This window comes from Haemaphysalis longicornis, unplaced genomic scaffold (genome assembly GCF_048455015.1).
Source record: "Haemaphysalis longicornis isolate Haplotype H1 unplaced genomic scaffold, Haemaphysalis longicornis Haplotype H1 scaffold_6, whole genome shotgun sequence".
Classification (NCBI taxonomy): domain Eukaryota; kingdom Metazoa; phylum Arthropoda; class Arachnida; order Ixodida; family Ixodidae; genus Haemaphysalis; species Haemaphysalis longicornis.
Genome location: NW_027526407.1, coordinates 46,010,043 through 46,022,221, shown reverse-complemented (window position 1 = coordinate 46,022,221; position 12,179 = coordinate 46,010,043). Strand labels below are relative to the sequence as shown.

The 12,179-nt window shown below is 46.0% G+C and overlaps 1 protein-coding gene across 2 annotated transcripts in view; it reads right to left on the bottom strand.

The window, feature by feature from the left end:
* Inae (inactivation no afterpotential E) overlaps nt 1-6,966 on the bottom strand; it is a 151,525-nt gene extending 144,559 nt beyond the window's left edge. For both annotated transcript variants that reach the window (XM_077674158.1, XM_077674159.1), the window contains exon 1: nt 6,450-6,966. In XM_077674158.1, coding sequence (XP_077530284.1) covers nt 6,450-6,544 — 95 coding nt within the window. In that variant the 5' untranslated portion in view covers nt 6,545-6,966. The remainder of the gene's footprint in view (nt 1-6,449) is intronic.
* Nucleotides 6,967-12,179: the final 5,213 nt, after the last annotated feature.

The following is a 12,179-nucleotide window of genomic DNA, read 5'->3' as shown; positions in this document are numbered from 1 at the left end:
GTTAAATCGCTGTTGTTAAATCGCGTCTATACCCTCTGTCCGCCAGTTTGTGGTCCAGGTGTGGGCGTGCCCCTTGTTGCCCACAGGTACATTTAACTACATCTATCGACAGAACTTCTGACCAATGAAAAAAATAATTATTTATAAAATATTTATTGATTCTAGTTAAGTTAAAGTCTCATGAAGATGTGCTTCTCTGTAACCATACCACTATTCCATGTGCAGCGTGGCACATGGAACGACACGAACCGCAAATTAAGCTATCGCAGACGTCCCATCGCATGGTCTAATAATTCAACCTTCGTCTCCTTGTGCCCTTCGAGGGCTACCCTTATATAAAAGAGCTGTGTTTACAAGAGCCTCGCCCCCGTAAATAGACGTCTATTGATGTTGCACGCACAGTGGTCACCGCAGATATCCCTTTGCAGGGATAACATCGGCAGCACTTGATAAGCATGCTGAACTGGTTCCGGTTCAGCGGCCTTCGCTTGCTATTGTATGTTTGCACGATTGACAAGTGCAAAGACGAGTGGCGACCCGAAACACCTGTTGCCCCCGATAAGGCCTCCGAGAAACACTCCAGCTGTCAGATAAGAGGCATTGGACATCGATCGCGTTGTACCACGACAAAAATCGAACACAAGTATACAGTCTAACTGCTGGCGGTTCCAGCAACAAAATTTCCCCTCTCTGTTGCATGCAGGAGGTGGTGGTCGCAGGCTGTTCCGGTGGCATGTTTTACAGCTGCACTGTGCGAAGAGAGTTTAGGAAAGACGACGACCCGCATAACAGCTATAAAAAAGCAAGGCCATCAAGTAATCCTTTTTCCTACATGGGCGAGAGGTACAGAACTAAATGTTACCGGTAGGTTTTCGTAGTCAGAACTAAATAAGAGCATACACGCTGGCACGCAGACGCACGGACACTACCAACAGAAAGAATTGATTGCAATCATTAAAATCATCATTGAAAAATATGACTGGTTTCATCCTCTCCGCGAAGGACAATGACGAAAATATAAATAATGAGTTCGTCTGTTTTACCATGATGAGCACAATCCTGAGATCCTTGGTGCTGTACGGGTCTCGCTATAGAGGGCAAGAGAATCACAAAATAGATCCCAGGACAGGAATTTATGCTGAGTGTTATGCAGATATACATCAGACAACAAGCAATATCCGTCAGTCCCTGCTCTGTGACACAAATGAACAAAATTTGGCGTGCCTGTTCACCTAAAACGAATCTGCACTAGATCTTCAAACAAATTCTTCATCATATTAAGTAGTACGTACTGCAGTTTTTGCGTTTAATTTCATTCCGACTGTGTTCAGAGTCTGACTGTATACTAAATTTCATCTTATTCCGACTTGTATGCCCCTTGCATTCATTTCCGGCAAATCCGACGAGTCGGCACCCCTGGTTCCTTGTTTCTTTCATGGCTGCCATCCGCATAACGGTCTCTACCTCCCGGGCGTTTCCACCTCCGGTTTCCGCTCCGACACTGCGACCATCGCCTCGCTACGAAGACAGAGGCTCGGAGATAAGCGGAAACGGCGAGGCTGAAGGAGACCACTGAGCAAGCGGTAACGGCACCACTGAACGGGTCACATTCAAAATTTGCAGTTCCGAGGAACCGGCAACTGCCGCCTTTGTGTATGATTATTCTTGGGTCACCACTCTCTGAAAGGATCTGGTGACTCTCTTCGCGAGAGTCAGGATGGGGTGAATTTTGGTGACTATCGAATGGCTCCATTAAAAGAATCTCTACGGATTCCTTTTTCCCTTAACGTGTCGCAGCTCAGGTTGACGCGTGAAAGCAGCAGTCAAGCGCATGAAGTGCGATGAGGGAACATTGTGAAGTGCGATGAGGGAACATTGTTTAGTCGTGGAATGAAAATAGAGCGGTAACGGAGCACCTAAAGGAAGCAATACCACATCGGTTTCTCCACTTCGAGCTGGATCGCACGTCAATCTAAACCAATACATTAGCAACGTACACAAGATGACCCGAACATGGCTTATAAACGTCGAAATGTGTGAAACATGTTTCTGTGAAACTTCGCGTGCGCAGCCGCAGAAAAATACTCCGCATCGATGGTTGTATCAACAGGAATCAAAGCCACCTGTTCAATGTGATGGAAGCTTGGCCACCCATCGTTTATTCGTCATTGATGCCGTGGCATCTTCAGGGTTAGTGGAAGATCTTTAGCAGCTAAGCTGTATTCCTTCTGCTATGTATTCATATATCTTTTATAGACCATACATGCTATGTAACATATGAAACATTATTTGGGAAGGGATGAAACTAAGCTCACAGAAGCTTACAGAAGGTATATTAGTTTCTATACTTTTACACCTGCTTTTAGACCCACATCAGATTCATAAACGCTTTCGTACTGCTGTTTTAAGTATGAGGGTCCTATGAAGGAGAACTAGAAGTGTCTTCGCACGCGCCTGATTTGTTTCTAATTTTAGATCATTAAAAAGTGTGTGCGATGTGTTTTACTTCTGCGCAATTCCAACGAACTCAGACTAAATTTAACCTGGCCTCTTTCCGACACCTTGTGACGTACTTCCATTGGTGTTTACGAATAAGCAGCTGGTGAATGACTCGGGTCTAACACGGTTAACTATAGGTAACTGAAAAATGGTTAAAGCAGTCGCTATCTTCAGACGGATATAATTTTAAAAATGGGCTTTTCAGGTTTCCAAATTAACAAATAAAAGATAGGGTTGCCGAAATAATGCAAATGATAATTGGCGCAATAGAGAAACCATACTTACGATGATTGTCGGCTCATTTGTTCCTTTTTCAATAAGCCAAGCTTAAGCGCGCATACATCATGAGTTAGCTTAGAACCGTTCTTAAGTTTCGGGAAATCTCTGTGAATCACTTCGCCTTTTTATTGGCCAACCCGGAACGCTCTTGAGTAATTCATGTGCACTCCAGGGCTGCACTCAGAATATAAATTGTGTGAGTGAAAATGAATACGAAGCTGCTCTGGAGCAGTTCTGAGGAGTCCGAAATGACATATCGAAGAGAACAACTCACCCCTGAGCAGTTTCAGAGGAGAACATCGGCAGTCACAACACGCTGTTGTAGAATGCGAAGCGAACGTTCAGAACTGCGTCCTATAAATACATTTTCAACGTAGCAGGCCCAACAAAATTTGCGTGCTTAGATATAATTTTACTTTCAAAATAATATGTGGACGTTTTTGGTGCTGGTGGTGAATTACACGTACACAGTTATATGACATTTCCTCCTCGTGCTTTCATTTGTTTAACGGCAGAGTACGAAGATGATAACTTCAGGGAAACGAACTTCTGTGAACCCCGGAAAAAGTTTTAGGGTCGATTTCTTGGCGTCGCTCTTTCATAGCCTATTCCAACTCCCTAAGCCGGTTCTGTTGCAAGAAGAATTTCCGTCATAACATAGAGTATAAAAACGTACACCCGCTCAATTTTTCACCAATATCACCGGAGCGTCGACCGTTCGGTCGATCAGCGCCTCGTGATGGAGTGACACGGTAAACTAGGCGAGAGTAGCCGCATGCGCACTACAAGCAAAGGCCGCTGCTGCCGTCGTTTGCTAGGCTGTTCCAAGAGCAGACAGCCGCCCCATTTTTTGTTATTCGCTTATCACACTGCCTGCCATACTCGAAATTGTTCTTCAAGACCAGGCACGTGGCGTCAACTGACACCAGAGTAATCAGCGTTGCCAAACGCAAAGTTCGTTCAGCGCAAGGTTCGTTCGGCAACGCTGATTGCTCTGTTTTCAGTTGGCGATACGTGCCCGGTCTCGAAAACTTTCGAGTGTGGCAGGCAGTGTGATAAGCAAATAACAAAAATCGGAGGCGGCCGTCTGCTCTTCGAACAGCCTAGCAGACGACGGCAGCAGCGGCCTTTGCTTAGTGCGCATGCGGCTACTCTCGCCTAGTTTGCCGTATCACTCCATCATGCATGAGGCCCTGGTCGACCGAACGGTCGAGCTCTGGTGCTATTGGTAAAAAATTGGGCGGGTGTACAATGTATAGGCAAATAACACTAGTTCATACGTCTCAACAAAGAGTTGATACATGTGAACAATGTTCAGTGCAAACAACCTAGGGAAAATTTGTGGCAGAACACACGTGCAAATTAAACGTCTCCAAGAAGACAAGGACATGTCCCTATTTTTTCAGAGCTTTTTAAACTGCAGCCTTACCAAATGACTCGGCGTTTCTTAATACGCGCATAGCTCATGGAAGCAGCGTTCTTTAACTACAAAATAAACATTCGAATGGCTAACAAAAAACGGTGCGGAAAAGAGAGGACACGGCACAAAACCCACAAAAACAGGCCATCAGGCAATGCTGGCGCTGGCGCATCAAACTGCATCCGGGTCTATGATAGCTCCGGTCAAGGGCAGTTGATGTTTCGCTGAGAAAAAAAAAAACACTAAGAGACGCTGAAGAGCGCTGGTCGAATGAGTCAAGGTCGGTTGGAGTCCACATTTCAGAGCGAATGGGGGGCATTCGCTCATTCCAAGGACATGGCTCAGAAAAAAAAATCGTATTATTCCCATTATACATTCTTTTTTTATTAAACGAGGCTTTATTAAACGAGCTTTATTAAACGAGCCTTATTAAACGAAGCATTATTCGCGATTATCTTTTTTTACAAGAATTAGTAAATACAGAAAACCCTCGGAATAAGCAAACTATAGCTTCGTTATAGCCGATACTTCAAAAAAGCGGTAATATTGGCTCTCTGTGCATAGCACTGGGAGTCGTAAAATACTTTGAAATATGGACATTTCCAATGAAACGATTTTGTTATAATGAGAATGTACTGTACACGCTTCCTCTCACCTGCGCATATCTCATTTTTTGTGCGTAAGCATAGGAAGCTCAAGCCGTACGAATCTGTTTGTAGTCTTAAGTGAAGCTTCTGCATCGCGCATGCGCAGTGGGGTGACGTCATCTACAGTCTCCGCACAAAGGCAGGACAATCTCATCTACGCCGTCAACGGTCTAAAACATGAACCTAACTTAACCCTCGCGAATTCAAACTACAAGGCTCTATACTTTTGTGAACCACTTCTGTCATGTATTTTTTCAATTGAATAAAGTTCTTTTTTTGTATTGTTTTCGCACAGGCAGCCGAGAGCTACTAGTGTACAATAATAATATCCTGCCAGGAGACACATAAAAACGGTTAAACATGCAAGGCTCGTTGCTTTCTCGCTCTTCCAAGATCTTCCCATTCTTATCTCTCCATCGGCTTCATCGCGTTACCTGTATGCGCGCCTAGCCCACGGGAAAACTCCACAGCACTGAAGAATTCCAGTCACGGCCAAAGAGACAGCTTTCCGACTTTGCCGTGGACGCGACGCTTGAAAGGCATTTTCTATATCAGAGAGCGCACTCGCTCGGCTGTTTTACAAGATAACATGGCGAATGCATTATGCACCGAGTCGAAAAATCGAATTGGCCCGGCGCGTTACCCGGACGCCCTCCTGGAATCTTTTCTGCACTCTCGGTTCGAAGTTCTTTTCTGTGTCTGTGCGTTATAATAACCTCGTTTACTATACTGGTTTGTACTTTTCTTTTTGTTTGTCCTCCAGGAGAGCTTACAACTGTGAGCGACGGAAAAGACAGGCATCCAATGACCCTTCATCAGTTGCTAGCACATCCGACGCGTGCACGGAAAACGATTTTCTGCGCGGAGACAAGTCAGCGGAAATTCGATTCCATGTGCGCCGACAAAATGAAACTTAAGCCAGTCGAGTGAAGTGTTTTTCGACGTCCAAGAAGAGTCAAAACAAACCTGATTTGCTGTGATTAAATTTTGTGCACTACACGCAAGTTATTGTATCATGAAGGCAGCAGTAATAAGCTTTGACAAGAGAGAACTTCAATGTCCCAATGGTGCAAGCCAAGCTATCAACGCGGGCATTTTAACTGTAATACCGCAAACTACGTCCGGAAACGTTACTAACGCAATTCAGCTCGGCATCAATTTGGGTTGCACTCGCCTGATAAAGTGAAGGAGTAAAACAACACCTTCCTCGGATTAATTAGACATTTGGGTGTCAATTAAACATTTCGGTACACACCTCATTAGCGTTCGGGCTGAAGAGGCATGTACCATTTTGTAGGACGGAACACGTTGAATAATACAAGATACACGGCCACCGGATCTCGGAACGAAAAGAAAAACAGCACGTCACTCACGGGCAGAGCGATCGTAGGCCACTGCTACCATGGCAACAGCATCACGGCAAACCCATCCGAGTTGCTCCGAACGCGACTGAAAACCCCTCCACGCATCCCGGGTGCTTTACGGAGAAGCCAACCGTTTCTCCCCCCGAAACTTTCTACTTTCTCAACTCCACCAATTAAAAGGTAGCACGCGCCTTTACAGGGCGCTTTTAACGTCTTTCAAAGTTTAGCGTGCACGCTTACCATATCGTGTGCAGAATTAGGAGGAAAATCCCAGGGACCACGAAGTCGTCGGAGCCGACGGACCACCGTCGCTTGAACACGACGACACCCGGCATGACAGCTCGTCACTGACACGGCCCCCACTACACGCCGCGGGCATTTCGACGCACGCCAGCGACTCCTTTGCTCGGCTCCGACAGCACAGATCTCATCAAAGCCGCCCGACGAAAGTGGTCGTCCGCTCGGCTTCTCGGCGCGTTGCACCAGTCGAACGATCGCCGCCGTTCACGTCGCGATACCCTCATCTCCGAGGTTCAGCCGTCGCCGTTCAATCTGCGCTCGTGGCTGCCGTATTTCGCTTTCACTGATGCGTCTCTTTCGGGGTTGCAAGAGCGAGCACGCACGTTTTGCCCGATCGCGCTTCTCTGCTTGGAGAGCACGCGATGGTCGGGCGCCTCAACCACTTTGCAGGGAATCTCGTACAACCACCGAGTCGCCAGGGCCGTCGCCGAAGCGGCCGCGCAGCTTCCCCGAGCTGCCGTCAGACGGCGCCACCGCGGCCACAAACCGTACTAGAGTACGGACAACTGTGAGGAGACGCCGCGCGGAAAATGGGCGCAGGAGTGCGGCCGGTGTTTCGTTTGCCTTTAGATGTACTTATTAGGTTGATATCACAGGGATTTTTCTTATAGATAGAAATTAGGTAGCTTCTGTATCAGTAGGGGGTATATTTTCGATTTTCCCATGGGTTCATCCACTACACCGGACAATCGCGTTACGGCTGAATCTGTGTTTCGGCGGAACGTAGCGACAGCACTGAGTGTTTGCTACGTCGAAATTTGCTACGACGGAGATTTTCGCTGGACCAGAAGGTGCATTACGACGGAGTGTCGCGGTACGACGGAGGGGAGACTGCTTCTCCACGGCTGACGGCGCGCAACGACGGACGGTCACACACGGCTGAACAACCGTGCGGGAGAATGCAAACAATGGCTGCCCTGGAACACCACCGTAGATGAGTTGGAACAGTCGGTGATCTTATTTACTATCTTTGTGCTTAGTTATTAAATAAATACTCCATGATTGATTCTTAACAGGAGGTTAGTCAAGCACCTTAGCCGATTTGAAAGACCTGCAGTCTTGCAAACGTTAGTTAATGACCTTCACTTATACGCGCAAGTACCGATATTTTTTTTATTTTATTTTAGTAATGCACGCTACCGTGTCAATTTCCAAAGCGCCACTCCGCTCCCGTGAGAAGTAAGAACAACCTTTGTGAAAATGCCTAAGACGGGCCCAGACGCAGACGGTCACAGAGGGATGAGAGCCGTGTGGTTGGGAAGTATCATAGTGGGTCATCTTGTAATCTATTAAAGAGGAAAACTGATTGAAATTCATCGATCGTTACTCTATAAAGGAAGTCGTTGAAGCGTTAAAAAGTCACGATAAAATGTAATCGATTACAAGCAGTCCACTACTTGTGACACGTTACGTAAAGTCAACGTTGATGGCTGTCGGCATGAGATACCACAAAAGTTCCACAAAGGTCATTAGATAAGTACTGCTTAATTGAACAATGTCAAATACAAGAATGAAACCAAAAGGGAGCGATACCGTTACTTACGCTCAAAATTTTACTGGAAAAGATGGAATATTTGTAGAAACAGTAAACACGCACTCAAAAAACTTTAGGCAGTAGTTGAGAGCAGTTCGGTGTTTATTTGAAAGGAGTTATTTTACAGAAAAGGCTTGCCGTCATGCGTTGGCCCCAGAGTTTTTCTGTAAAGAAAAAAAAAACATGAAAGGGCTTGTTATAAAGCAAACATTACCTAAACAACACAATGAGTGATAATGGGACATGATTCAAGGACATTCGGGTACACATTCTTCCGAGATCTGCTGGGCCACTTTCCTGCCGTATTGCAGTCTAAATTTACCATTATATTTTCTGCGAAACAGTTTAATAATGGATATAAAGCAAGGATGTACGTTAAGCTCTCATTTTCCCCGCGCCAAACGATGCAGACTGGACAGCACTATTAAAAGTACGCCTGAAGCAGTATTTGATTTTTATAAGTTATCTGCATATCACATAGTTTAAAGTTCGGTGTATAGTTATGTCATATAATATGTCATATGTCATATATATAACCTGACTAAAGCAAGACAAACTTTACATTAAATGAAAGTTCCGAGCCCAAAGTACCAGTTATGTACCTTTTCCTCAGCGCGAAGTTTTCGCATGCACCCAAACGCGAGCTTCCGACCAGATTTGATTTCAATCTTACTTGGATATGCATAGCTGGAGATAAACGAACAAAAGTGAACGCAACATCGAACACGATTTGTGCAGTAGAAAGACGCGCACCATTCCCCAACCTTCCTAGTCCCGCATACGTCATAGAAAATCACCTCCTTTTTTTAAATTGAAGTGTTATATTGCTAGGTGAAAGGATAGCAGGCCGTCCCGTGTACGCAGAAAACACCTCCGGCGCAACCCCACGCGCATGTGCGATAAAACAACGCTAGAGAGGAGTTACAAGTAAGCAGAGAGAGATTGGCTGGGTTTATAGAGGACGTAGCTATACTCGGGAACAAGTTAAGATCGGCAACAGCTCATGTACGGTATTACTCCACCTGAGCGACGGACCCGGATGTCAACGGGCGCGCGCGTTTTGAAAGAGGTTACTATGAATGCGTGATATCGTCTGCCTTTTCTCGTGTAGTTTGTTTGTCATCGCTGCAGTAATTTATAAGCATATTAAGTCCGAGAAATCACGGAAACGACTCGTCCCACGTTCAAGATATTCCGAGTAACGCACTACTTGCGCCGCGCGGAGTAACATCCGGCTGCGGTGATGAAGCATAGCGGCAACTTCCGTTGCCGTTCTTAAGTTGTACCCGAGTATACACTCTTGCATCTATACCGGCACTGGTAAGTTTGAAGGGCGCATCGCAGGGAGAGAAACTTACGGGTAAGCGCCGGCCGCTAGGTATAGCATGTTCGCTGGTTGACCATTCTGTACAGAGTGCGTGGGCGCATTTTTTATATGAATAATGTAGTTTTTTTCGTATCAGTATGAGGGGTATATTTTCACATTTCCTGTGAGTTTATCACACTACGACGGGCTATAGCGTTACGGTTGGGCGTGTGTTACGGCGGAACGACGTCACGATAACGCTGAAAGTCTGGCGGAACGGATGCTACGACGGAGTGTCGCAACCCGCGGAGAATAGCACTACAAGGGGAGGTACATTAAGGCCGAGCTTCGCGGTACGGCGGCGAGGAGACTACTTCATTACGGCTGGCGGTGCGTCAAGACGGATGGTCCTAACACTGTTGGTCAACCAAGCGGGATAATGTAAACAATTGAGAGTTTTAGAATAGCACTACGTAACGAAATAGCGTAAGTTATTTCTTTGCGTGGCTGCACTGCGCATGTGCAGTACGTTAAGTTAATTTTTGCGCCTAGCGTACGCTAGTGACGCTATTTCAACAAAACAGCGAGCGTACGTTGATGCGCTTGCGATCACGGAGAGTGAGACCGGCTTCTAATGACAACATGGTGATGTGAATGGAGAAAACGATGAGATTTCGCTTTTCGCCAGACTGAGATGTGAACCTTTTAACAGAAATATTAAGTGCAAATCTTTTGAAGACACTATGGAAGTGGCCGACGCTTTGCGGACACGTACAGGTGGTGTCGAAGAAGCGGCTCAGCAATCAGCACACAGAAGCGGGTTAACCTCGGATATGCGGAATGTTGCACACGGATACACAGATCTCGCCATGCGTACGAATCTTCGGATGGATTTGCTTGGTGCTTAATGATTTCAAGTGGACACACGAGAAGCTCTTCACCCTTTCTTGCTCAGATGGCGCCACCATAATTAACGAACGTTTGCGAAGCGTGCGAGTTCCCTACTAAAACCCGTTTCGCGCATCGCGCTGCTGCGTTCAGCCATTTGCTTACGCTACGTGTGCGGTAACGTCCGTACGCTATACTAAAACTCCCTATTACCGGCTCTGGAGCAGCTGAGCACGACAGGAGTTGAAACATCAGGACACGTTATGGGCTATCTCTCAGTTTGGTCTTTGTTGTAAGAATGCGACAGCACACTGACACAGGCCCATGCAGTCGTGATATTGAAGATAAGCCGCTTCAACCAATTTTATCTTGCGTTGTCCTCACTGACGCCGCGAGACAAGTCTGCGCAGTTCTTGTAAAAACTGGAACGCCACTTCAGTCAACTTAAGTCACGTTTTCACTGCCAGGATGTCTCGTTTTGTGGTTTTTTGAGCATCCCGGTATTATTTGAAACTTGACTTTTATGCGCTAAGGCTACACCTAGGTTATGAAGCGTGCTGTAGTGGATGGCCAATATTTAAATTATACAAATTGGCATCACTTAACCTGTGCTCACCTTTAACCTGCTTCGGCTCCACCAGAACAACAACCGTAGCAGCAGCGAAACGCCTTTGCAATTGCGCCACCAGGGCGGGTACAACTCAAAGTAAAACTCAGATCTTAATTAGTCTGAAAGCAGGGTTTCTGCGTCTACGCCGATTTGCATTTGAACTTTCTTCACCCTGAGGATACAAGCAATCTAAAATTACGGGTTTATTTTGTCTAGTGTATGAACCAGTGAAGTAAACATTCAGACATTGTTTTAAGGAAAGTGGGCTACGCTCGAATGCGATATTAAGATTTAGCTCCACAACAATGCACTCGTTTGGCCAATCCCTGTCGCCAACAAAGCAAATGGGAAAACTGCCAGAAACGTGTACATACGTTTAGACTCAAAACTGTGATTGCGCAATGCAGTACGTCATGCTTGCATTACGTATTGCCACAGCGCAGCCGGGCCCTTGGGTGGAATCGCACGCTGGACATCGTGTTTCGCGAAATTTCATCGTTTATTGCATGTATTGGCCAATCGGGTGTACTGCGCAGAAGCTAGACCGTAGTACTTCGAGTTAACTTGTAATGTGGTTTCTGTGGAGAGTACTCAGAACCTTGCCAGGTTCCAAGCAAAAAAAAAAAGAAATAGAGCAGAAAAGGATTCAAGCATATAGTCTAAAACGCTGAGTGAGAAATCTTGACTCAAGGGATCCATCAGATGATGGCTATAGATGTCAACATTTTCGGAACAATTGAATCGTTTTCCCAAAGAATTCTCTCATGCCTTCAGCGTCATGGTGTTCTCCCCTAATTCTCCCCTACCTCCTTTCAAGCCCCCACGATGTCCTATGTCCTCTCCATCGCATCACATTATACGAAGGCCAGGAACGCTCCCTGCCCAGTGACCCATCCTCCGTGAAAGGGCGGTCCGTTGTCGAGGTGAGAACATAATTCCTTCGCGCGCCTGAGTGCTTGCTCAAAAAACTCGTTTTTAGGAGCCAAAACCTTGTTGCGGAGTCGACATTGATATGGCGCGGGACCAAAATAAATAAAACAATCAAGCCCTAAGTTATTTCTTTTTATGCTGTCATGTCTTTTTGCTGGTGACACTAAGAAATTTCTGTGCGGTTACTCGCCAAATTTCGCCAATTGTGCGGCGTTATGATAAAAAAAATTCGTCTGCTCCTTTCCATTTAATCGTGCGTGCTTCGCTTTTTGGCGTGTTTCCGTTATTCTGTGTTCTACAAATAGGATTCCAGTGGGGAGAATGCGGCCTTACATAAAAGCGTTCACTACAACGGAAACCGACTACTATAACCCCTGTCACCCTCGAGCTCACTCATGGATT